The sequence below is a fragment of the Parambassis ranga genome, chromosome 12, assembly GCF_900634625.1.
Source record: "Parambassis ranga chromosome 12, fParRan2.1, whole genome shotgun sequence".
Taxonomy (NCBI): domain Eukaryota; kingdom Metazoa; phylum Chordata; class Actinopteri; family Ambassidae; genus Parambassis; species Parambassis ranga.
In genome coordinates, this window is record NC_041032.1 from 2,750,306 (window position 1) to 2,776,831 (window position 26,526).

A 26,526-nucleotide genomic window follows, 5' to 3' on the forward strand; every position below is an offset into this window, starting at 1 on the left:
ATTATTATTATTATTATTAGTAGTAGTAGTAGTAGTACTAATACTTGTATTGGCATATATTTCTCTGCCGTTCGGCTTGCCTGAAATGCTGCAGGCTATAAAATAAAGTCCGAACCCACGGAGGGTCCCATTATATTTCTAGCGTATGACGTTTTTTGTCTCATTAGACTTTCCGTAGTGTTCCTCCTTTTCGTGACGTCACGACCTTATTTAAAGCAGAGAGGCTGCATAAGTTTTGTTTTTTTCCCTGTCTTGAACATGTCCCAGTTGTCACAACGGCCATAAAGTCTTCCAGGCGGTTAGGTAGGTTTGCTTATATTTTCCACATAACAACAGTGTGACTGTCATTATCTTATAATTAGTAAAAACCGTAATGTTACAGTCTGTTTTTGTCAAATGAGCTAAGAGGCTAACTCGCTAGCATTGTTTTTATTCTGCCACCGTGACTGCTAGCTTGTTCTGTGCGTGTTAAATGATGAGAATATGTCATTGTAATGTTGCCCTGAAGACTTAAACACAATCAGAAGAACTGTTTATCTTTTTAAATTGCTTCAGACTGGAGAAACTGCTTAGTAGCTTTACAGCCCAGGGGTCAGCTAGAGTACTAAACATATGAGATTACAGGAGACAACTCTGCTCCCATGCGTTTGGTCTGCGGCTGATTTTATGCTACAAGCTAAGATCAATCTTTATCCCGCAGGTCCAGCATCACACAGAGATATTTTAGACACTAGTGTGCTTCCAGCTTTGGTAAACAACTTTACTACCCACAATCCTAATATAATGTGGTGTTCTGTCCCTGACTTCAGCCGCTCACTGCTCCAACAACATACAAGGTACAGCATCAGGTTGCTTGATGTATAAATAAGTGGGTCACTCCAGCTTGATTTACCTGTTTTGTCACACATTTTAAGCCTGTAAGACATGAGCCTGAGATTTTATGCAACAAAGGTTTTTTCCACCCTGATTTTCTTGCTGAACATTTCAGATTATTACAAACAGGTTTTGCCAAAACGGAAAAAGCTGCGGCACATAAGGATCTCTCCTAAAGTACACATTGTCTCAGGGTTTCTTGTCTTTTCTAAATTCAAGGAAATTCTGACCTGTAAAGTAACATTTGCCAGGTTACATACCAGTGCAGTGTTAGGAGCTATATGCGTTAACTATGATATGACAGTTGTCAATACCATCAACAGATGGACTAAAAAAACTGGAGGGAGAACCATGCTTCGCTGCAGGAGGTGTCGAAAAGGCGTCATAGAGTCAACATGTTTGTCGGTGGTAGGTCAATTTGATCTCTCATGCCTTTAGCAGTTTGATCTTACATGTTAGTTACATTTTTTGTATGTATTGTGAGGGTAAGCGTCTGTGATTGTCTTTTGCATATGTTTTAGTGTTGAATTGTTTATTAATATGGGAAAATAAAATATTGGTATATAGCATCTCAGGACATAATGGTGACGCATAATCTCTGAAGGAGATGTTAGTGTTGGCAAAACCCACAGATAACAGCTTGTGTTCAAGTCATAAAAAAAGATAGAGGGTTATAAGCGTCCCAGAAACTGGGTCTGATCGTTTGTCTTTTACACTAAAGCAGGGTCAGGCGCAGGCCACAGATGAAAGCTCAGCTGCTGTTTGCAGTATTTGGCACGTGAACGTTGACACATTACCAGAGTGGATACTGACCTCAGTTCACCAGGTAAGTTTGGTTGAATTATTATTATTATTATTATTAAATAATTTAAAGGAACTTCTTGAAGGAACATGTTCCTGACACAAATTTGCAGTTCACACGACTCTGCATCTTGTTAGACCTAAAATACTCTTAGTAGTAACTCAGCTACTGTCAGCTGTTTACTCCTCTGTGCCGTGCGCCTCCACCTAACCTGATGTGTGTTCTGTGTAGGCCCAGTGGACTGTAGGAAAACTGAACTGCCAGAACTGCGGGGCCCGTTTGGGTGGCTTCAACTTTATTAATCGCAGTGATTGTCCCTGTGGGCGGGATGCCACCATCCACCTGAACAAGAGCCGCGTAGATCATGACCAAAAGCACTATGTTCTCATTGTTCAGCCGAGGAGGACGAGGCCCGAGAGGGGACAGGCTGGTCTGCTGATGGACAGCCCTCAGAATAAAGAAGATGGGCCTACTACTCTGGACAGTTTACAGCTGAACTGTGCTGCTATCATGTCACACATTAGCCCCGCAGCAGCATCCAATTCACTGCCTGATACTGAAAACACCCCGTCATTTTCTTTCAGTCCTCTTTACTGCATCTCTAATAGGAGACGGTGCAGTTTGGAGGATGATGCAGACTTCAGGTCATCTTGTTTTTGCCCTACTGGCCCTTCGAATGTGTCTGCTGTTGATTCAGTGAGGTCAGGGACCAATGAGTCTGCAGGCTCACCTGTCTTGCATCCCGTACGTGAGCAGTTAAACATAGATGGTGACGCCTCATTTAATGTTGTCCCATCTGTTTCTGGAGATACTTGGTTGCCTCTGAATCAACACCTGCTACGAACTGAGGAGGTTGTGGAGTCTTTTTTTGAGACCACAGCTGTCCACGAGGAGGTTTCTGATTCTGCCCTGTTCCTCAGAGGGAGATCCGTCTCCGACAGTGTAGCCAACGAGGAAGCAGAGGTAATTTAAATTAGCCTCTACATAAAACATTGATTCAGATTCAAATTACATCATGTTCCTTTTTATCCAATTCATGTTCTGTCCTGAAATGATGAAGCTGCGGACATTTGTGGGCAGTTGTGGTTAAATCATCTTCTTAAAACCATGCATTAGTCTAACTGATGGACTCTCCTGTATAAGCTGCTGCATATCATGTTCTTGGTGTGTGTTCCCTTCTCAGCTTCAGGCTTCTGTGGGTTCTCCAGCTCTGAACAGACTGACCAAAAGAGAGAAGAACCGTCTGAAGAGCCTGCGGAGGAAGCAGAGGAGGAGAGAGAGATGGCTGCACAGTCAGCTAGAGCAGGAGCAGGTGTGAGAGCAGAGTTCACACTGATAACGTGGGCGTATGCAGGAATAGATTTAACTACCAATGGAAAAAAGTAGCAGTTTTTTTACACATCTGATGTATGATGATGATTTGTGTCTAGGAGGCTGAAAGTGTGAGCGGTTCACCGTTGGACAGCGAAGGGGAGGAGGACAGAGAGGGCTTTACTTGCGCCGTGTGTCTCGACATCTACTTCAGTCCATACAGCTGCCAGCCCTGTGGTCACATATTCTGCGAGCCTTGTCTCCGCACACTTGCCAAAAACCGGACAACAAACACTCCCTGCCCTCTGTGTCGCACCCTCATCTCACACACCGTCTTCCACAAAGGTGATCCTACATTATAACTAGGACAGAAGCCACTTGCATCTTACCAGTTTGTGTGTAAAAAGTGATGATTTGCTTTCGCCTATTTCTCTTCAGAGCTCAACCAGACAGCAAAGACCTTCTTCCCGAAAGTTTACTTAACCCGCAAGCAGAACTTCCAGAACGCCTCATGTGCAAAATGGCCTCTGCCCAGCTTTCGTAAACACTTCAGTCCCTTCTGGGGTGAGAATTTTTTTTTTTTACTTATAGACTTGTTTCTCTTTGCTTGGAAATTAGGTCCTAAAGAGGATATTGCTGCAATTGACCACTAGAAGCTTATAAGTAAGCCCACATTCAGATGCCTGACATCATTTTTTTATGTCATTTTACAGCACTCTTTCTTCATACTGTAGTGAAAATAGTAAAGGTTAATTTTTCCAGCAAGATAAGATAATATACATAAGTGTATCCACCTATTTAAAGTTATATGGCCTCATACCTGTGGAAGGTCAGTGCAACCAATATATAAATTTGATCGCATAATACTTTAAAAAGTTTATTTTCCTAAAATAAATAAGCATGTGCATTTACACAGCTTTTCAGTAGCGTATGTCTTAATTATGTTTTTACCGTTGTTATTGCTCGACTAAAACAAAAAAAACAACTGGAAATGTTTGTAATTTAATGAAAATGGTTTTCAAATGTTACAATTAAACATCAGATAAAAATGCTTCGATTGCTGAATGTAACTTTATTTTCTTCAGGATATCGGCGACAGGCAGCAGCAGCAGGGAGACGCTGGCACTTTGTCCACGGTGGCTTCACGCTAGAAGCGCTGGACTTCACCGACATGCGTGGCTGGCTCTTCGACATTGGCCTGGTCATCGTCTACGTTCACTCTCTCAACTGGATTCTGGCTTTCTTGCTCCTCTGTTTCCTCATGTACTACTTCTTCTGTTGAGACACTGATGAGTGTTCATGTATGAGTATGTACTTTTTTTGAAAGTGCATTGGTACTGGGTAGTTTTTGTGTTTGACACCAAACACACATACAATGTTAAGTATCCCAGAGAGCAGAGGTATAAAGGAAAGTAGCATATAGGTATTACCTTTAAAATGTATTAGTGATTTAAACAGAGCCTCATTTTACCTTTTGTTGGATGTGCAATAATACATGCAGAAGTGTCCTGATGTTCTGGGCAGTGCTGATGTGATGCCATTAGGTTTTCTCCTAATAGCTACAGTGATATATCAGTGGTATTGATTTGTTGATTTAAAGACTCACAGCAATAGGGGTGTAAATATGAGTATAAACATAGTGCCTTTGCTTAGTTTGTGCCTTGTTTACAAATTGAAACTGCACATGAGCAACTCAAAGTGCCAAAATGAAATGTAGACACTATTATGTTTATAGTGAACAATTCTTGTGTCATTTTTTTGTTTGCTTTTCTCTCTCTCTCTGGAAAGCATTTTAATTTAAAGGAGATAAAACTGACACCAAAATTAAGGTCATGGTAGAAAAAATACAGATTTTATTTAAATTGCATAATTGAGAGAACTTGTGATTGGGATACAGTTAATTGAAATTATTTATAGTTAAGGGGTTAAGTTTATTCAACGATTCATACCTGCACGTTTACTTTATGTACGTTACGTGAACATCACAGTAAAAGCGACCAATTAGAAACGAGCTTCAGGTCACCTGTTTACCCAAACAGGAAGTGCGTATATCGCTCAGGCATGAACGCACAAGATAAGTTAACAATTTACTGTTTACATAAGATAAATATGTTTAATTTTCAATGCATATTTATCTTAAAGTATTATACATTTCAAGTTACATTTGCTCTAAAAACAGAAAGAGCTAGCTAGCAGCGAACTAACTAGCTAGCAAATAGGCTAATTGTTAGCTAGTTAGACGGACATTTTTCTAAGGATACCATGGGAGATATTAGTTATAATGTAAGTAATCGGTGAGTTCAGTTTACAATACGTCTACCCTGGTTGCGGTGTATTGTTTTGTCAGGTTGTACAATGTATATGCTAACAATTTACAGAAAAAACAACAGTGCTTCGTTAGCTACGTTAATCAACAGGTCAGTAGAACCTCCTAGTGGCCAAAGTCATCTTTAAAACAATGAAAGTGCATGTCGACTGTAATTCATTCATAATAAAATGTTTCGTTTTAATGACGTATACCACATTGAAGAAATTCATTCATTTTTTTGGCCTACTGATGCAGATAAACAGTTAATATTCAGTCGGAGGGTGACGACTTGTTTTGCTGTTGGCTCCCTCCTCCTTATCTACCTCACACGTGAGCGAGGGGCGGAAGACGGAGGAGCCTCCTTCTCGGCCTTCGGGAGGTGCTGAAGGTGACTCTCCTCTTGGCTGGGATGCAGAGGGAGCTGCTGGGGGTCCTTTCGGTCCGATACACGGTCCTGCTACGGGGAATAAGCGGGGACTTTAAGTATTAATCAACCCCCCCCCGACCCAGCGGCGTCTGAGCGAGTCATTTTCTCCTCCACAGAGGACGCAGCAGTCACTAGAAAAGAGAGGGTATCTCTGGCTGAGCTCCTGTGGTGGAGGTGCATGCATGTGTTCTGCACCGTACGGGCGGAAAAAGCGCCCCAGATCTGCAGGGAGCATTTTCCCCATCAGTAAAGTGCAGACGGAGCCGGAGCGCCGGGAGAGCACGGAGGGGGTCGTGGACGGCAGCAGGATGGTGGGTGCTGAAATAAGGATGTTGATGATTGACAAGTGTTCATTGTTGGCTCTGCACCAAAGGACGGCTTCTTGTGTTTACCATGCAGATATAATCGTGTGCTTGGGCAGTGGTACGGGTGAAAACGACGAATATCGTTTGAAGCTGTTTGTTACACATAATGAATCACGGTCTGTTCAAGGTTATCGCTCGTTTACATATGTATTTTTTCTCTCTCTCTCGAAGACTGTCCAGGAATTCAACAATCTCGTAGCGCTGTACCGGGAGCAGGTCATATCCGTCGGGGAGATCTCGGCCGATTGTCCGTCCCTGCGGGCTCAGATGCACCACACGCGAACCAAAGGATGCTCCATGGCTCGGGCTGCGCACCAGGACCTCGCCGACATCTCCGTTTCAGGGTATAATGTTGTTTTAATTGTGTTTTAATACATTTTCAGATCCACAAACATTTTTTTTTTGCAAATACATTTTTAAATGGTAAAAATAAAGGCAAGTGGACTGTGACTCCTTTGTGAAGTGTGTGTAACTACAGATATAGGTACTATGTAAACAAATGAAAAGCGTCTTCAAAAGCCCAAATCTGCAGAATGTTTCAGATATTAGCTGTAATATGGATGCATGTTTCCCTCCGCTGTTTCTCCTCCATCTTCCTTCCTACATGTCCCTTCTCTTCTTTCTCATGCTGCAGACCAGAGGACGGAGAGATCCACCCAGAGATCTGTCGGCTCTTCATCCAGCTGCAGTGCTGCCTGGAGATGTTCATAACAGAGATGCTCAAGTCTATGTGCCTGCTGGGGGTGCTGCAGCTACACCGAAAAAGTACCATCACAGAAACATACAGCAATAAATACAATATAATACAGAACAGTGATGCAGAGAGTCAAGGCTGCACTTCATAGACATAATCATTAATTCAGAGGCCTGGATCAGAAGCGAGCTTCCTATGTTTCATTTATTAGGCTTGATTTGATTATGATTAAGATATGGCACGCTTAGCATGATTACACTTCTTGATAAAAGTTGCACCCACCAATAGGACCACCGCTGTAGGACCTTGATATTCCAATTAAATATTATATGCCATAAATAGCCCACTGCTGTGATTATTAGCAAACAAAACACAGAAGTAAATGCATGATTTTATAGTATAATGGTCATAAATGAATGATAAATGAACTGTGTTCAGTAAAAGGATGTTATGAGGGATGGTGATAAATGAGTCACGAGTGTACACTGAAGTAAATTCTAGTGGTTATATTTTAGGAATAAATGAACTTTTTTAAAAAAGTTTCTCAGCTCTATTACACAGTACTTTTGAAATGTTTTTTTTTTTAAAAAGGACATTTCTATATGACTTATACATTTGTAAAATATACAGTACTGTCATATATGTAAAGTTCATGCTTCATTTAAACAGCAGGGGGCAGCAGTAAGCTGTGTGATGAGCAGCCTCCATAGTATTGCTGTGTATATGTTATCAAAGGGTTTGAAGTGGCTGCTCTCTCTGTGCTGTTCTGAAGGAATAGATTCTGAGCCAAGGGTGGACTTCAGGGTTGATGAGAGCTCAGATGTTCCCATCCTGGAGGACCGATCCTCCTCTCCCATCGACTTCCCTCAGGAGCACTGGCTGGTGGGAACAGACATTGAAAACATAGAGAGGTACACACACACACACACACACAGCACCTCAATGTTTTGTTTCATGCAGCATGTGCACAAATGTGCAGTTTGTTAACAACCGATTCTTGGTGTTCACAGAGATATGCGAGACATGCGAAACTTACTCAGCAAACTCAGGGAGACGATGCCATTGCCACTGAAGAATCAAGGTAGGTGAAATTCATGAAATTCAGTGACTCAGGTGTTGAATACTGTGAAAGGTCATGATGCTTATAGGCTACTCTCATTTATAGAAGTATAATAGCATATATTCTATATTCTATAGTATTTTATTCAAAATTCAAAAGTTCATGTTGAAATACTTTTAGTTTTATAGTTTTGACTGTTAGAATAAAATAAGTCGAAATGGGGAAACAGCAAGCTTAACCCTTGTTAGTGTTCTTTAACCATAATCTCTGTGTAAAGGTCACTGCTAGTTTAATATTAATATTAATAATATGTAATGTATAACGATCTTCTTTTTTGTTTTTCTTGACTTAGAATTTCCCTTTCCCATACCGTGTCTCTTTGTAACTCGACATTTTGTGCCGCCATGTTTGTACAGTATTCCAGAATGGACAAAATATGTATTGATATACCGTATTTTCCGGGCTATAAGTCGCACTTTTTTTCATCCTTTGGCTGGGTATGTGACTTATACTCAGGTGCGACTTATATATGAAAAAATATACAATTAGTTAGCCTTTTTTCCTGACGTACCATTACAGATACAATGACAGCTGTTCTGTCCCTCTCCTGACGGTTCTCTTCCACCTCCTGCTTGTCCAGTCTTTGCATTCCGAGCACAGGTGACACGCACGTTCATGGAACCTGTGCTGGCAGCTGAGCCGACAGGTCGCTAACTCTAGACAGCTATATCAGCACACAGTAATCTGCCTTTGACTCATTTACAGGATGTCTATAGGAATTTCTGTGCGGTGAAGCTAATCCTTTCTCCGCGTGAGGACTTGTTGAAATGCGTGTGTCTCACTCTCAATGCCCTGCAGCCGCACCACTTAAGTTAAGAGGAATTCAAGAGGCAACGTTACGCTAAAAACTAGTGATTTACGCTGGCCCGCTGGTGCGACTAATACTCCGGTGCGACTTATCTATGTTTTTTCTTCTTCATTACGCATTTTTTGGCTGGTGCGACGTATACTCCAGTGTGACCTATAGTCCGGAAAATACGGTACTTGATTGACCCACAAAGAAATACAAAATATCTAAAGAAAAATGCAAAAATGTAACAACAAAAGAAGGTTTAAAGCACTGTTGCAGGCCAGCATGATAAAATGATCTTAATATATTAAAGAAGTAGAACAATAAAGTAATGCAATGTATATATATTAGACATAATTTATTAAAATCAGTTTTTAACACAGGTGTTACTCTACCAAGTGGGGGCAGGAGGGTAGCAATGTATGTATCCTCTACATTTGCGTACATGCAGCGGTCTCTTTTCCTGCATAGTGCAAGTTACTGATGAAAATTTCGGAAGTCTCAAGTAATGGCCACAAAATCACTGGAATGATTCTGTAATGAGTCTGTAACTAGCAGTGCCTCACATGCCAATGCCATAACAGAGAACTCCCATCATAAATAATACGGACACAGTACTAACAGCTGGTCCTTTATCTGTACACAAACACTGCTCAGCTTTTAATATGTATGAGAGAGGTGTCAGCAATGATGGATGTCAGCACAAGTAGCTCAGAAACTCAGTCAGGTGACGATATTTTAACTTTTATTCGGTGGTGGCATGAACTTACAACCACAACACTGCTCGGGAACCACTGAGAAAAGACACAATTTTGATTTGTTGCAGACGACAGCAGCTTGTTGAATCTGACTCCACACCCGCTGAACAGACAGAGGAAGAGACGTTTCCCCGGACTCTGCTGCATGGTGTCTGGCTGAGAGTCTGACGGACACACACAGGAAAGGACTTTAATTTTAGGTTCTTTTATTCCGTGGTATGGGGTAATTCAGAGATGCTTTAATAATATTTCATTGCATTCTTCATTTTTCTACCAATATCTAAAATTGTAATCCTGTAGTATATTATTTTATTGATCATCCTCAATCAATATGTGCTGTTGCTGCAGTTCATTTGCATTTAGCTTATTTTCAATATGTACATTTTGTGTACATTTTCGAGCTAGAATCTGATGTGATTATTTTCACATGTATTTTTGTAAGACGTTTGTCTCATAGACTTTAAATACAGGATGGGATTTACAGATTGTCAGTGATAAATGAAGCAAGAGTACCGTACATCACTTGCTGTTCTGGTGTCTGGTAAGTTAAGACATCCTCATTTCACACATGCATTAATATACTTCGTCATCTTTCTGTTTTTATACAATAAAAGCTAATAAATGTACATATTCAGGCTATGCACAGGCATTTCCAGCTGTCTCACTGTGCTTGTGTCACAGGTGTCATTTGAGCGTCAGTCAGTGGGGACTGCTGAGTCTCTGCTAACACGTGTCATGTGACACTGTGCACACAAAGCAATTCATCAACAGCACTATGGTGTATACACCTAAAATTGTAGTATTTCGATCACTGTGGGGGAAAAAAAGGGATTTAGAATTTATTGAACACTGAGTCTGTAAAATAAATGTTACGCCTGAGAAGAAAAAAAGATGTTTACCAGAACTTTGCCTTGTAGAAGTCATCAGCATCTTTGTTATGACCTGACATTGTAGTTTATACAATAATGAAGTAATTTCATTACATTTCATAACAGTTTCTTTATGCCAAAACAATAGATATGGTCACATTGTCATCAGCATTGTCATCAGTAATACACTTATATCCTCAAAGGAAGATACTGTAGTTACCGGTAAGTGACTCTTTAACTGTAATGTATGTCATCATATGGTTTCACAGTATGGGTCAAGGACAAATAAAGGGCCAGATTGGTCAGCAGCAGTGTCTCGGTTATTAACATCTCAGGCATTTGCATAATGTAATTGTTGCATTACAAAAATATATAAAAATGTTAAATACAATGTTTCTTAATACAACAGGTGACAGGAAACTGCAAATGGCTTTAAAGTATGTCATTCTGCAGAAGGCCAAATCCACTCATTCACAATTTCTTCATGTGCAAAATGTCATGGGAAAAAAAACATGATAGACATTTTTTCACAGAGGATGGCTCACTTGACCACAGTATCTAAATTTGAATGTGCCAATACGTACTTGTAATGTTTTTGTTTTCATTTCATTTGCATCAGCAGCGCAGCGTAACATTAGAGCTTTCAGCTTCAGTTCTTCACAAGGGCTTTGCAGAATTTACACACAAAAAACAATCCACCTGTAAAGTTCTTCATCTGAAGCATTCTACTAGAGCCATTCTCCCATTGAATGTAAGTGCAATGTCATTTGTCAGTGCTTGTAGTGCGGTGGTGTTTAAATAGCTGAACTCTTTGTTTTTGGCATGCGTATGATGACTCAGACTAGGCCTTGTGTAGATTGTGTCCTGCAATGTAGAGAAAACAGCTAAACATAATGTACAGCGTAGGACATTTTATAATGTGAATAAAGTTTTATACACAAATGAGAAGTCTGTACTGTGATTACGGACTAATTTATTTCCTTTTTAAAAGAGTGAGAAAGGATAAATATAGACGGGTATATGCCTGCCTGTTAATAGGATTAGGTTCTGGCCTTTTGTTTTGTAGTCTTAGCAGTACAGTGTACCTCTTTTTATTTTGCTCTGCTCTTGCTTATAGTCAGTGCATTTTCAACAGACTGGCCATGGTATGTTTGGATAATAATGTTCTGACACATTATCATTTTGATTGTGGTTTTGGAAACCAGTAAAAGTGTTATGGGATGATAAATACTTTTATTATTGTTTATACATTCATTTCTGTCATCATCTTTATCTATGATACAATAAAAGCTAATAAATGTACATATTCAGGCTATGCACAGGCATTTCCAGCTGTCTCACTGCTTGTGTCACAGTGTCATTTGAGCGTCAGTCAGTGGGGACCGCTGAGTCTCTGTTAACAAGTGTGAGGTGACACTGAGCACACAAAGCAATTCATTCAATTCAACAGCACGATGGTGCATTTTCTCGGTGTGTACAATAAATGTTATGCCGGACAAGAAAAAGATATGCACCAGAATTTTACCAGATTTTTGTCTTGATTTTGTAGAGCGTGCAATAACTAAGTCATTTCATCATGTTTCATAACACTTTCTCATGCCAAAACAAGAAATATGGAACAATTACAGATATTGTTTTAGAGGATGGCTCATTTTTCCACAATATCACCATTTTAATATACATTTGAGCAATAATAATAATAATAATACCTACCTGTTGGAATTTTCCAACATTTTCATCAGCAGTGCAGAGTAACGTTTTATTTACATGATAAAAAAATGTCCTGTTTGTTGTTCTATTTGTGTATCTTGGCTGGTAATGTCCCTTTTATTTCATTTTGAATTTCTACAATGTATTATCAACAATAAAACATCCAACCCAGTAACATGCAATTGTTGTAATAAATTAAATTTCTGCAAAACACTTACTGTTGTTATATTGTACAACCCTGTATGCACAGGCACAACCAACAAAGGGTTTGTTGTCTTGTTGAAAATGTTTAGACGCCTAACCCTGGAAAAAAAGCGTGCAAAGCGTAGGTGGTTTACCCACACCTGGAGCCTAAATGCAGCATTTATGTCCACTCTTAAGCTTTGCTCTTTTTTTATGGGCACTTCAGAAATAAATACAGATTCCACTGAGAAAAGGGGCAGAGAATAGGAGAGACTGGTTCACCTGGTCCTCGGGACTCATCTGTAATTCTTTTGACATGCACTGTTGGATAAGCATGTCTCTTGAGTCTTTGTCCCCCATAGGAATGCATGTCCAATACTGGATTGTGTTCTTGTCTGTGAAGCTGTTGATTTAAGTGTTGCCTCTGCTTAACTCCTTGCTCATTATCCAAATCTTATGTGGCTTAAGGGTTTACGCTGGAGTCTGCAGTCCTCCCACAGGCTGATCAACAGTTGTATCATGGTTCCTCATGACACTTTGTACATGTATCCACTCTGTTCACTCTGTTAATTCCAATGTGTGCAGTGGCCTACAATGTATTAAGCGACTACACATCCAACCAAGTAACATTTATTAACTGTAATAAATGATGCATTAGTTAAGGGACTGCAAACAATTTAGTACCAATACTTACTGTTATCCTGTACAAGCCTGTATGCAAAGACAACAACCAACAAAGGGTTTGTTGTGTTTAGTGCCAAGTTGTGAAAATATTGGCACAGCTGACCGTAAAGAGACCCCCCCACCCTATTCTGGGCTCTTTAGTCTCCAACACTCAACATCTGGTTTTTGTCTCAGCAGCCGGGAAACTCCAGAACTCCTAACTTCCAGTAACACTGACAAAGATGTTATGTAAGAACTTCATATGAAATATTTTGTTCTCTTATCTATTTGCACATTTATTTATTTTGACGTGTTTTTGGACACAACACCCAGTGTTGGAATTTGAATAGTCAGACTGAAAGCTAAAAGAGTCGGAGTCCGCTTTGCCTGCAGTGCAGACACCACTTTCTCCACTTGTGCTCCCTTATCAGCCTCTTAAATATCCAGGCAGACACAGAAGCTGCTTAGATATCTGCTGCAGAGGACGTCAGCGCATGTGGTGAGTTTGATTTAACTTTTTAAAGCATTAAAAAAACAACTTTGTAGTTGCTTTATGTTGTGTGTTTATTTGACTTTTAAATGTGCAATATAGGCCTAATGTAAATACCAACACATGCTGAACTTGTTTAAAAGTTGTTGACTGAGCATAGAAAGCTTCTCAGATGGCTCCTACCAGCAGAAACTTGGTCCTGCTCCTGCAGCTCCTCAGCTGCGTATCAGTTAGTCTGAGCTGCCACTGCGTCCGATACCACTGGTCCTCCTGGTCTTCCTGCACCAGGACCTGCAACTATGGTACACAGCAGAGAGAGAGGTGAGGCGCAGTAAAGACACATTATTGATACAAACAAGTCACTTTTACACATGAAAGCTGTTGTCAAAGAAATTGTGCAACAATATAATCATGACTTGTTTCCTCTGCTGTGTTCAGTTGTGAAGTAAAGTCAGATAATGCCAGCACTTGTTGCCAAAAGTAATTGTTCTTACTTTCTCGGCAGGAACTTTATTCTTGATGAGTATTACTGGATCAGCAGCTGCTATCAGTTGTGTGACAAATATGACTACCGAGCTTGTAACGAGCAGGCTTGTCCAATCAACTGCCAGCTGACAGAGTTTGGGCCGTGGTCCGAGTGTTCACCCTGCTCCAAAAAACAGGCAAGGATCACACAATGATACACACTCTCTAAACATATCATATATCACACACCACAAGCAAACCTGGCTCTCAGTCTGAGGTGATCTGGGGAGTTTTTGTACTTAAAGACCATAGTGTTCGTCATGTCAAAGAATTAAAATGTAGTAATTTGACGTATGATACCTGGAGTAAACCACAGAAGCTAGTGTGGTGTGTGTGTGTGTGAGAGAGAGAGAGAGAAAGAATAGAGATGTGAGGGGGAGTTGAAGCATTATTCAATGGTTAGAGGTTCTTTTCCGTCACAGCTGGACACGACTCCAGCAGCTCAAACCTACTTCGCTGGTTTGATTTTGTCCTTGGTGTCTGTCCTGAGTCAGCTTGTGTCAGATGTTTCATTTCCTCCTCCCATTCTATCCACAGCTGCATAAGAGCACAATATCCTTTTTATGTAGTGCTCATACAGCTTTTGTTGTTATCCTGTGATTCTGTTTTGGATCCATTCAAAGATCTGACCTCGTCCTCTTTAGGACTTGAAATATTTCTTTTAAATCCTTATATGTCTCCTCCATGTCTTGATGTTTCTCCCATCAAATATGTCTCCAGCTCCACTGTTTCCTCTGTAATACTGTCCTGCAGAGCACTGTTCTTATACACAAGTGTTGGTGTCATCTAGGTCCTTACAGAAGGATACTGTCTTGGCATTCATTCTCATATGTCTGTTCATACAGTATGTGAGGAAATATTCCAGTATTGACACAGATTCTGTTTACAGTAAGCAGTAATTAATTAATTCACTATTGTTCAGTCTAATTAAAATGAACTCCTTATTTCTTCCCCTCATCTTGTCACCACAGTTTCGGACCCGGTCTGTGCAGAGGCCCTCCCAGTTTGATGGATCTGCCTGCGACGTGGAGCTGACAGAGGAGAGGCCCTGCCATCCATCCAAAGAGTGCAGGATGGCATCCATCGACTGCAAAGATGACTTCATGTGTGATAGTGGTAAGCAGCAATTTCCCTCCACGCTTTGCACAACATTTGAATCTTAATAGCATTCTTTCTTCTGCAGGACGCTGCATCAACTCCACACTGACATGTAACAACCAGAACGACTGCGGAGATAATTCCGATGAGAGGGACTGTGACGAGGTCAGAGTTGTATGTCCAGGTCGGAAACCTGCCCCTGGGGCAGACCTGGTTGGAAATGGGTAAGATAAAGTTCAGCTTCTTCACTGATATTATTGTCCCTGATCAGTCATTTGACTTTTGTGCTTGATTTTGTGTGTGAAGTTTTGATGCTCTGGCGGGGGAGCCGAGGGGGGCGGTGCTGGACAGCCTGTTTATGGGAGGAAGCTGCATCCTCCAGAGGCCTAAGGGGCAACCGCAAATCTATCGAATTCCTTACAACTTCGAAAGCTTTGAGATTAAGGTAGTGTTTTGTAGCTTGTCCTCAGGACAAATGAACAATAAGAACTTTGCTGAATTATATAGTGGATTAGAATACAGTGGAACGCTTTATGTATCCCACATTTGAAGCCCATACCAACACCTAGCTAGCTATTATAATATTCATATTCTGCTATGATTGTACTTTTATGTACAGTGCGGTTGGAACGTTTGTTAAACCCTTTAGAATTTGTGATATTTCTGCTTAAATATGACCCAAAACATCAACTGATTTTCACAGTCCTGGAAACAATAATACTTCACTTTGTAATTCATTCATTTGAGAAAACGGCCTAATATTACACGTGTAAGTGTGCAAACCTGAATGATTAGCAATATATAAAATACATACTGCTGTAAAATACAGCAATATTAATTTTCTTTTGTAATGTATTTTGGATCATTTAGATTGGGGAGGTAGAGGATTTCAGCACACAGCCCCAGGAGGTGCACACTGAGCCTCTCAAAGTAACATTCACAACAGAGTCTGGAAAATCCACAAAGGACGACGACTTCTTCTTCATCTTCCCCATTCCCTTTGTTTTCTTTAATAACTACGGGTCGTCGGTCAGCTCCAACAAGGGCGCTTTCACAGCTTCAAAGAAAATTGTGAGTGATGCAATCATCAACAAGCATGCTTATGTTTGTATTGATGTGCTGAAGCTAAAACTATGATGTCATCCTCACACTTCCTGTTTGTCCCCTTTACAGGACTCTAAGTTTTTCAGAGTGCAGCAAATTCTCCCGGTGTCCACGTTCAAGCTGAGGGACCCAGGGAACCTCGTCCTCTCGCTGCCTTTCCATCAGTTTCTTCACGCCCTTCCTCTTGACTACAACTACGCCCTCTACAGAGACATCTTCCAGCGCTTTGGAACACACTACTACAGCGCGGGGTCACTTGGAGGTCACTACGACCTGATGTACCAGTACAACCGGCAAGAGCTCACCAGTTCAGGTATAATAGAAAAGCCTGGTGGACAACATTTGGAATGACACCCTGAGCTGGAGTGGAAACACAAGAACTGGAAATTTGGGTTAAAATACATATACAGGAAGTGTTAGTGGTTTCTTAAGCACAACCATATATTCAATATTGAAATCCTACATTGCTGAGTTTGTGTCATGTTTGGTTTACTGAATACTTTTATTGTGAAAGAGCCAGTGTCTGCTCATACCTAACATATGTCTATTACAGATGCTTGTTTTCAGTTCATTTGTTTCCGCAGGCGAAACAGAAGAGCACCTCACAGGCTGCCTGCACCGAGAGACCGCCTGGAGCGTGATCCTCTACACTGAATACAGAAGTGCCCATCGATGCACTAACAACAGGATGACTGAGAAATATCAAGGTTACAGACCAAACAATCTAAAACTCTGTGATTATGTCATCACTGCAGTGTTTTCTTTACACTTTCTTTTTCACCAGGCTCATACATTCAGGCAGCAGAGAAGTCCTTCTCCATGGTGAAGGGAGGTCGAGCCAGAGAGGCAGCAGCTCTGGCCTGGGAGAGGCAGGGCTCTTTTCCGGGCCAAACCACCTACAAGAACTGGGTCATGTCTGTCCTGGAAAACCCTGCTGTGGTTGATTACAAGGTTAAAGCTCCTCAGCCAGTATTCACATAACCATCATTATACAATCTCATCTTACACTCGTGTGGGTTGTGTCTCTAGCTGCTTCCCATCATTAATCTGGTTCGGGGAATTCCTTGTGCTGCCACAAAGAGGAGACACCTGAGGAAGGCCTTGCTGCAGTACCTAGAGGAGTTCGATCCCTGCAAGTGCGCCCCGTGTCCCAACAATGCCCGGCCGGTTCTCTCTGGCACAGAGTGCAAATGTGTATGTCAGACTGGCACATTTGGGACCAACTGCGAGAAACGGGCTCCTGACTACACTTCATGTACGTGATATCTGTTGTGTAAAACTGGACTCAGTTTAACAGTATGAGTCCTGTAGCATGTCTTGTGTTATTCTCACACAGTTTATACTTGCATACACATAAGAATGTTGATGAGTTTTCTTTTGAGATCTCAAATACAAGTAGGTAGATGGTTTTCACAAAAGTGCACAATGGGACACACCCTATGTCGCTTCTGGGGCTCCATAGGTTTTAGCTGAATGGCTAACAAATAATTTGTGCAGTATCTTGCATTGGTTTTTTTCTAGGACATGGATACAAGTCTCATATACAACTCTTCTTCATCACATCTCTCCCATCGCACAACTCCTAGAGCAGGAAGCTGAGAACAACCCTGACGGGACATCTTACCTCTAAATGCAAAACATAACAAGGTCTGTTACATTTGTAATTTCTACAGACGCAGTTGATGGTTACTGGAGCTGCTGGGGTCCGTGGAGTAGCTGTGGAGCCACCATGAAAAGACATCGGACGAGGCGCTGCAATAACCCCGCCCCCCTCAGAGGAGGACAATACTGCAATGGTTCATATAAACAGGAGGAAACATGTCACATCTCCATCTTTGAAAGGAAGGATTATCAGCTGCTATTAATACATATTATTCTAAAACTACTCATTTAAATGCAAATGTTTTACTTTTCTCTTTCAGACAGGAGACCTGTGAAAATGATGACGACTTCATGGTGGGCTGGAGGGACGAGCTGCCTCCTGGTGTGCAGGGCTGCCTGAGACCACAGAGGCCTCCTAACAGCTTCCTGAGGGTAAACACACAAATCTAAATTTAGAGCAAGAACTGAACACACAGATGTTTATATTTTTGCCATGTTTATTGTTTTGTAATCTTGATTTGTTTTTTTAAAAAAAGCTAATTTTACACTATAAACAAACTCTAGCATGGACACTTACAATGTCATGTTGTTTGTGGTCCCATACATAGAAACATATAAAGCCATCGGTCAGTGCTGTGTGTTTTGTGTTAACCACAAACATTATTTAAGCATTTAAACCAAAAGATCCATGGAATATGTGACAAAGGAGCAAGAATCCTGAAATACTTGGTTACTACTCTGGTTTTAGGGCTAATTTGTTGCAGCCTTTATTAAGCAGCAAAGGTCCAAACTGTACTAGCGAGTTGCATTGTGGGAAATTTTGCACAGGGCGTTCCAGTTAAAAACTCTCTTTGATTTATTTAGAGAAGTAGGATAGCAAAGAAACAAAGGAGAAGCACAAACAAAAAATATTTAAAGCAGCAACAAATTAAAACTCCTCTGTTGACACTGTCAGAACTACATTTTTACTGATATATATGTATGGATACATACAGAAACACACTTTTCTCAGTTACTTAAACGTATGGCCACGGCACTGAACGAAATGTTGACTAAATGATTTGCATAAAAGTGTGTAGAAGATTTGAGCATATCACAGAATCAGTTTCATATTTGAAGTATATGTAACAGCTCCTAAATATGTTTATGAATTTTCTCCTCTGGCAGAAAGCAAAGAGATATTATGATTTTGGTGAGGCTGAGGAGTTCCAGTGCTTCACTGGATTTGAGCTGGTGGGTTTCCAGTACATCAACTGTCTTCCTGATGGAACCTGGAGTCAACCAAAGGGCAAATGCATTAGTAAGTTTCATCTGTAACCATCTCAACACGTCACACTTAACATTTCACAAGGCAAACAGCTCACACGTGGTCGCCCTTTTGGGCTGACATCAGGATAAGTCCTCACCCACCATGAGCAGGTAGAGATGCGGGATTCAGTGGGTTTGGAGTGCAAGGAGAGGCTTCTATAAGTGCATGGGAGCCGCCGCTACCTGCTAACATCCGCTGCACTAATGGTACAGTACTGTAGTGGTAAAAATGGCGACCCTACTGGTCACAGCTTTAATAATACTATAGGTAGAGATGCGACCGAAGAAACACTCCATTTTTAAGAGCGGTAAAATCAACCTCATGCTGTTTTTTTCTGGTGAGGACCAGGTGCCTTTTATTCTTCTGTATTAAATAACTTTCTGTTCAGCTTTAGCTGGCTGTTAGCTGCTGAGCTAACTGTGGCTAACTCCTGACAAGATGGAGGTCTCACTATAATAAAAAAAAACACTGTATGAATGAATTTTACATTTTTATAGTTTTTTCATAGACTCAACTGAGACTCAACTGTCCCATCCTGTTAAAGAAATGATTAAAAATGTGTTTCAAATGTGTTCTCCTGTAAATTTTAGGAACGTTATGCCTTCCTCCTGAAATCCCTGATGATATGACGCTGTTCCCCACCAAAGACGAATACGCAGTGGGTGATTCAGTCAGTTTGGAGTGCAAGGAGATGGGTCTCATGCCACTGCCGAGAGGCTTCTATAAGTGCGTCACCGGTCTTACATGGGAGCCCCCGCTACCTGCTAACATTCGCTGCACTAATGGTACAGTACTGTAGTGGTAGAAATGGCGACCCTACTGGTCACAGCCTTAATAATACTATGTGATAGAGTTCTGGCATGTGATTACAATAATGTGGTGTATTTCCTTTGTGTAGATTTACCATTTGTTCCTGAGGTTCTGTGTCCTCTAGGGCAGAGGCTAGAGAACTCTCGCTGTGTCTGCGTCCCACGGGAGAGCTGCCTGTAAGACTCTTTAATGGATTCACTCTCCTTTCAGTTCTAGTCTGTAAGCACCTATGTGTGTGTGTGTGTGTGTGCAGGTCACAGCTGGAGGATCTTTGCATCCTGAACACAAACATTGACGTCACTGTGTCAATGTCCCTCTGCTCCTTCACCTCCGGACGTTGCCACGGAGATCCGCTCTTCTTTGTCAGCCAGGGTTTGTGTAATGAAGTGGATCCATCCATACTGGAGTGGTCCAAGTTCAGAGCCAAGATGTCCTCCAAGAGTTCTGTTCAGGTGCCTTGTAAGCATGACACCTGTTACGAATGGGAGACCTGCTCCGGTAAGTTTATAAGAACTTAATGAACACTTGTGAGGTTCTTGTGAAATCAATGACCGATTATTTATTCATTTATTCTGTTCCTAGAGTCTAAGAGGTGTGAGTGCATAGCTGCTCGGGACTGTGCCAGATCTGAAGACCGCATGTTCTGCGTGAAGCTGACGAGGAATCAGAGGACTCGCAGCATGAACCTCTGTTCTCTGGGTGCCCTCAAATGCGCAAGCTATGAGTTTGAAATTCTCAGTGAAGGTGTCTGTGAGTCCAGATGATGCAGATCATTTTTTTGTAGATCCGTTTAGCAGTGGTGTGTTTAATGTAATGTTCTACCACTGCTGGTGAAACTAAAAAAGTAGCTTTAATGTTGAATGCACATGATATTTTAGAATGCTTTGTGCAGTGAAATTTAGATAGTTTGTGCGTATGTTGTGTTTTTCTTGAGCTTTTAAGCTCATGCTTGCCGTCAACTAAATAGTGAAGAAAAAAAACAGCATGACAAAATATTCTAACAAAAATCTTTTAATAATTTTCCTTAACAAAAAAACAGCAGCTTACTATTTTATTTACAGTGTGAAAACATTCAGTGAAATAAAGCATGTTTATTCCAGACATGCATCAATGCTGATCACATTGATCTGTTCTCCAGCACACCGCCTGGCCCCCACTTCACATTCTGTCATGGTAACGGCAGCGCTTCCATCACCGAAGGTGACGCAGATGGGGGCGGAGTCTTCAGGGCATTCAGATGTGTCCTTGCATATGCATTTCCTCTCTGATTCTACAAAAGAAAAGATTATTAATTTACTGCTGTAGTCAAGGTTAAAAAACTTATTTTGGTGGCCAAAACAAAAAAAACAAGAAAAGAACACTCACCTTGACAGGTTGTCCCCGGTTTGCAGTCCCTGCAGGATGTGAACGTGTCTTCTGGCAGGTTACAGTCCCTGGCCAACGTGACGCTCCGCCCCATACAGCGCAGAGCTCCGAGCTGACAGACGCCCAGCAAACGGGTTTGGCTTGAGCCGCCGAGTCTGGCACACAACTGCAGTGAAGTCCTTAAAAAAGGATAACAAATAGAAAAATGTGTTCATCTTTGTACTCGGATAGTGTATTTGATTGTGATACTAAAAAAAAGTCTACTCACGAGCACTGAAATGGCATTTTACACACACAACCAGTTTTCCCTGTACTTTCCCACAATTTACAGTTCAAGCCAGAGGGGGGAGGGCGATGTGTGGGCGCTGAGAAGATAAAATACAAAGCAGGATTAGTGTGCATATTAGAAACAGAAACCTTCCTGCAACATTTTTTGTGCTGACTTCAGATTTAGTGATAAAGTTGTTTATTCTGCCCATTCCAAAGTGCTTTAAAGGTGTTACTGATGCTTTTGTTTTGTTCAAGGAAGTCCCCTCTTACTGTTTCCATAGGTGAGATGAGACCAAAGTGGAGTTGTTTGGCTGATTACAGACTGACTACAATTAGATGATTTTTGTGTTGTGTTTATACACAACCATAGAATTAAAAGAGGGAGTACTAACATTTAAACATGATGCCACCTAGTCCATCTGGGGCTGTGAAAGTGTTTATTTCTGTTGTAAGTGAACGTTGCACACATGGCGGTCTGGGTGGATTGACTTGGTATTGGAGCCAGCCTCCAGAAGACACAAGGGAAAACTGCAGTTTCTTCCTCTTTTTTTATGTATTTATCATATAATTTGCTAATTATCAAGCATAATAATGTACATGCTCCAAGTACAAATGAGAGACAACACGAGCAAAATTAGCTTTCACTGCTGTTTGCTCCACACTGCCACTTACTGGTAGCAGACAGCTATAACAGGTAGTTGCAAAAAGAAGTTGCAAACAAAACCAAAACCATGAGCTAAACGAAGCTAAAATGAGAATGTTTTAAGGATTGTTGTTTATTTATATGTTTATATATATGTGATATATTTCTATTCCTGAGAGGTGGACTGTAGAACTACTGAGGCTGAGTGGACAGTACCTGCTTTACAGTGAGTATTGGCAGGAGAAGGAGACCACTGCAGACTGGGACTGCATATAATCTCCGACTCCTCGCTCTCCAGCACCGATCCCGCAGGACAGGACAGGGACACTCTGTCTCCAATCTGATAAGCTGTTTTAGTAGGCGTAGCTATAACTAAGCTGTTGAGTGATGGGACTTCACATGTGGAACCTGGAACAGGAAGAGAAGAATTTAAAGCTACAGACAGCCACTCTGTGAGTCAGGTGACACCATCGCTTACATACTTAACATACTTTTACAAGCCATCGCACCCATTCTCCATGTCTGGTTTTCGGTACATGTGGCTACAGAGTCTCCAGTGAGGTGATATCCATCTATGCAGGAGTACTGCACCCTGTTTCCAACCAGGTAAAGATCTTTGGGATCCTACCCAAAAAAAACAAAATGTCACAGAAACACTTCAGCAATCATTTCTGTGGCCTCAAAGAAGACAAAGACAAAACTAAAAGTAAGACCTGACCTGGATGAATCCGTTCCTGAGGTTTGGAGGTGGTCCACAGGTTTTTGGAGGAGTTATGGAAAGACTGAAGCACTGAGGCTCCATCATTCTGAGAGTAAACAGTCAACGGTAAGACACACATTCTGTCTATCAAGCTTAAAGGAATGGATACAAAAGAAAGTATGTTTGTGTCCTGACTGTAAGTGCTGGATGTCTGGGTCTTCACAAGGTTTCTGCTCCACCTGCAGTCCAGTGCAGTGATGGCCGCCTCCTCTGGGGGCTGGGTTGTTGCAGCTTCGGGTCCTCGACCTTTGACCTCCAGAGCAGGATCCCCAGGAAGACCAGCAGCTCCAGCTGCCATGGATCACCCCTGAGAGAGAAGAAGATTCTCCTTCTTGTTCTGTCTAGTTTGACCATTTGATTCGGTGTTGTTGAACATCAAATCTTGTCACTAACCTGGTTGCTCTCCGATCACAGATCCTATCTCACAGGCTCTCCCTGAACTTCCCGGGCGGCAAACGCAGCGACACTCAGAGCCTGTCAGCAGCGGTTGGCCGTTGTTCTGGCAGGGTTGACAGTGACAGGGATGCTCCTCCGCCAGGTACTCTTCTGTAGCCCTTTTCAGGTTGAACTTCTTCAAACCTGCACACTGCACCTCTTTCACCAGCTCATGCAGCGGGCGCAGCTAGAACACAAGGTTATAGTCTATTAAAGGTTACGAAAGAATGGATATCTTAGTCAGGGATCCAGTTATACCTTCTGGTCTATGACTTCAGGGAAGTCTTTGACAGAAGAGGCCCAGTTATTGTAAATCTCTCCATTAGCTTCTGGGTTTTCCAAATCCAGAAGAGACAAAGTACCTATGAGGCCTAGATCTCCTCCAAACACATTGACCTTAATGGGCATCTTGTTAACATCATTTCCTGCAATGACAAAGGGTATTATTTTTATGAAATACTCTTGACACTCTGTGGCTTGAAGTCTTCTTCAGCTTCTACTCACTGTAGCTGGATGATAAAGATTTAGTCAGTTTCTCACAGACGGTTTTGACTTTCTTCCAGAAGAGACGCCGCTTCACTTTTCTCCAACACCTCTGGTATTCTATATCAGTTGTACCTATATACAAATAAAACCAAAAATTAGACTTTTTAAATAAAAGAACAAATTATCAACCAGCAAAAGTTCTTACTTGTGGATGCGAGTGCCTGACGGTCTAGCTCCAGCAAGGCTTGGTATTCTCCTCCTAGTGACCCCTCAGAGAGATAGTGTGTCCCGTAAGTCTGCAGTAGCTTGCGGTAAGCTGAGTAGTCGTATGTGAGAGGCAGCGAAGACAGGGCCCTCCAGAAACCTTCGGACAGAGTCAGATACTGGGGGGCCGAATTCTGAAACTGGGCCAGCTCCACTTTGTTTTTCAGGATTAGAAGTCTGTAGGCCTAGATTATAGATTTGAAAAGACAGGGATGTTATACTCTGTTGGTCTTATGGTACTGAAGAAGTCAACATGAATGGTGATTCGAGAAGCACATCACCTTATTGTCAGTGAGCTCTTTGTGAAAGGTGCGCCGGTCATGTCCCACTAAGGCGTTAGACTGGATGTGCTGCATGTAGGACCAGGAGCTTTCGTAGGATTCATCACTTTCTTCATTGTCTACTTTTACCTACAACATGAAGACAGTTCAACATTTGGCTCTGAGGAGATGGTGGTATTCTTCAGCTGGTTCAGGACTTTTCTTCTGGATTTTTAACCACCTAACACTTGTCCGACTCACCTCAAAGTTGTATCTAAGGATGTTCTGTGGCAGTCTGTAAAAGACTTTATGGTCACCACTGAACACCTTCCTGCACTGCCCTCCGAAGCTCTGAGTGTTGATCACACCTCCTCTCAGTTTACCTGTCAGAACATCATACCTGTAAAGCCATAAAAACAGGTCATCAGCTGTTACAGTGCTTTATCCTGGTCTAGGGACTTGTAGTCACTCACCCTCTGCCTGTGAAGTCAGAGTTGGGAGGTGTTTTGTCAATGTCACATGAGTACTGGTTGCTGTCTTGGTTGCAGTTTCGCTCATCAAGACCGTCTTCACAGTCCTGGTCTCCGTTGCACACGAGCGATTGGCTGATGCATTGACCTGCATTAGTAAAGACTTGTGATTATGGTGCTGAAAAAAAAAATCTCAGGCATTATTTTTGTATACTGTAACATACCTGAGGTGCAGTGGAACCTTTCTCCACAACCTGTTCCCAGGGGACACCTTTTCTGTGGAACACACGTCTGTGTTTGGGAGCCTTCTCCTGCACATGGTGCACCACCAAACTGAGCATATACCTGCACATGGCGAGTTCGCACCTGAAAAGTGACCATAGAACAAAATGAACAAATGTTGATGTCTTTAGGACTTATAAGCTGTGTCAAGCTGTGTCAATTCATGGTCTCATGGCCTCAGGAGGACGCAGACCATGAATTGGGACACACCTATAGTCCTCTAAAGCAAAGAGGAGTTTGAAATGGATGCAAGGATCCACAAGACATTGAGTGGCTTTTTGGTTTCTTAATTCCATAACGAAGCATTGACTTCAACATTTAACCATGACGACAAGACAAACAAAAAAGTCCTACACAGTTATGTACTGTATTGTTGTCCTGAGCTTTTCTAAAACCTAAGTAGTTTGACGATTCATTATATTGAAGGGTTAGGGTCTTGACAGATCGTCCAGAAAATATAGTGTGGTATAGTTCAAGCAGTGTTCTGAAGTACCTTAGTATTTGTACAGCCATCACATTCAGACCACTGGCCCCATGGCCTCCATAAGCAGTTTACAGGCTGCTGACACCTGACAGGAATGAACATACACAGTTTACCCTTGCAGAACACTAAAATAAAATGCTTTATAAGATTTTAAACATATCTAAATTATATCCTAACACCATTAGGGCATTCTTTTTCAGCTCATTGTACAGTAGTGCCAATGTAAAAAGGCTCACTCACCAAACTGGTGACATAAATATGACTGAAAATGCCAGAGAAGGCAGAGCTGCAGGCAAATTCAACTGTGGATAAAAAACAAACAAAGCAAAGTATTGTTAAATGTCAAAATGATAATATTCAAATGTAATATTATTTCTGTAGGGTAAGCATGAGTGTTTTACCTTCATAATGTGCTCATTAGTCTGGTCCTGCACTCTAACTCTTACATATTTATATTTTTTCCCAGGTAGGTGGAGTTTAAGAGGGGGATTAAACAATCAGGTGCAGGAATTTCCCAGCTGGTGAAAGTCATTCATGATCTGAACAGTCAGAGTCATACCACATTAATTAGTGTAGTGAGTCATGAACAGAGACCCAGTGTTCCCTTCCACCAAGTTAATCCTGGCTTGTCCCAGCTTGTTTTGCTTAACACGATCAGCTTGTTTAGTAAAAAAAACTGTGTTTGTTTTGGGATTTTATTGGAACAACAAGAAACCTGATAAAAACCTGCTTTTTTCACCATAGACAGGTGTAGTTGCGTCACAATCCTGGATAAGGCTGCCAGAAAAGCCGTCTGTATGATTTGGACAAAGGTCAGGAAATTCCCATTTGTCCCATATGTGTCCCATTTTTCCCCACTTCTCTTCATTTGCCAGGTTTACTAATTTGAGACCAGGAGTTTCTTATTTTGAATATTCTGAAACGTTTTGAATAAAATAAAAATGTCCAGTCAGCAGATCTCTAATGGTTTTTATCATCAGGACTAGATAAGGGAAA

General features: G+C 41.5%; 4 protein-coding genes across 12 annotated transcripts; 3 read left to right on the forward strand and 1 right to left on the reverse strand.

Annotated features, from left to right (window-relative positions):
* The first annotated feature begins 197 nt into the window (after positions 1–197).
* Positions 198–5,503, forward strand: rnf180b (ring finger protein 180b). 4 transcript variants are annotated; one of them, XM_028417941.1, is made up of 9 exons: positions 205–303; positions 701–836; positions 1,197–1,281; positions 1,595–1,699; positions 1,907–2,638; positions 2,859–2,987; positions 3,106–3,331; positions 3,425–3,550; positions 4,072–5,503. In XM_028417941.1, exons 2-9 carry the CDS (start codon positions 784–786, stop codon positions 4,266–4,268), a joined length of 1,653 nt encoding a protein of 550 aa, XP_028273742.1. In that variant the 5' UTR covers positions 205–303; positions 701–783; the 3' UTR covers positions 4,269–5,503. The 4 variants fall into 4 exon arrangements, with proteins under 4 accessions (XP_028273744.1, XP_028273745.1, XP_028273742.1 ...); XM_028417942.1 differs by having other exon boundaries at positions 1,598–1,699; XM_028417943.1 differs by lacking the exon at positions 701–836 and having other exon boundaries at positions 198–303.
* Positions 5,504–5,575: 72 nt separating this feature from the next.
* LOC114443695 (regulator of G-protein signaling 7-binding protein B-like) lies at positions 5,576–9,630 on the forward strand. Of its 2 annotated transcripts, XM_028417962.1 has the most exons (7): positions 5,576–5,682; positions 5,838–6,032; positions 6,258–6,430; positions 6,721–6,851; positions 7,553–7,691; positions 7,791–7,861; positions 9,517–9,630. In XM_028417962.1, the coding sequence occupies exons 2-7, from the start codon at positions 5,904–5,906 to the stop codon at positions 9,606–9,608; spliced, it is 735 nt and encodes a 244-aa protein (XP_028273763.1). In that variant the 5' UTR covers positions 5,576–5,682; positions 5,838–5,903; the 3' UTR covers positions 9,609–9,630. The 2 variants fall into 2 exon arrangements, with proteins under 2 accessions (XP_028273763.1, XP_028273762.1); XM_028417961.1 differs by having other exon boundaries at positions 5,679–6,032.
* Positions 9,631–13,201: 3,571 nt separating this feature from the next.
* On the forward strand, positions 13,202–20,910 carry c6.2 (complement component 6, duplicate 2). Of its 4 annotated transcripts, none has more exons than XM_028417954.1 (18): positions 13,202–13,372; positions 13,466–13,684; positions 13,869–14,025; positions 14,860–15,004; positions 15,072–15,210; positions 15,293–15,431; positions 15,857–16,057; positions 16,160–16,403; positions 16,675–16,797; positions 16,875–17,041; positions 17,120–17,345; positions 17,764–17,932; positions 18,013–18,124; positions 18,860–18,992; positions 19,592–19,786; positions 19,900–19,987; positions 20,065–20,309; positions 20,394–20,910. In XM_028417954.1, exons 2-18 carry the CDS (start codon positions 13,536–13,538, stop codon positions 20,573–20,575), a joined length of 2,814 nt encoding a protein of 937 aa, XP_028273755.1. In that variant the 5' UTR covers positions 13,202–13,372; positions 13,466–13,535; the 3' UTR covers positions 20,576–20,910. The 4 variants fall into 4 exon arrangements, with proteins under 4 accessions (XP_028273755.1, XP_028273754.1, XP_028273756.1 ...); XM_028417953.1 differs by having other exon boundaries at positions 13,507–13,684; XM_028417955.1 differs by having other exon boundaries at positions 13,528–13,684.
* Positions 20,839–26,002, reverse strand: c7b (complement component 7b). 2 transcript variants are annotated; one of them, XM_028417957.1, is made up of 18 exons: positions 25,932–26,002; positions 25,771–25,832; positions 25,540–25,615; positions 24,989–25,130; positions 24,768–24,912; positions 24,556–24,694; positions 24,316–24,444; positions 23,976–24,219; positions 23,789–23,902; positions 23,543–23,709; positions 23,243–23,471; positions 22,985–23,156; positions 22,808–22,895; positions 22,581–22,713; positions 22,306–22,497; positions 21,445–21,541; positions 21,177–21,355; positions 20,839–21,081 (listed from the first exon to the last, which is right to left on the reverse strand). In XM_028417957.1, the coding sequence occupies exons 1-18, from the start codon at positions 25,935–25,937 to the stop codon at positions 20,903–20,905; spliced, it is 2,493 nt and encodes an 830-aa protein (XP_028273758.1). In that variant the 5' UTR covers positions 25,938–26,002; the 3' UTR covers positions 20,839–20,902. The 2 variants fall into 2 exon arrangements, with proteins under 2 accessions (XP_028273758.1, XP_028273757.1); XM_028417956.1 differs by having other exon boundaries at positions 22,572–22,713.
* Between the last annotated feature and the right edge of the window lie 524 nt (positions 26,003–26,526).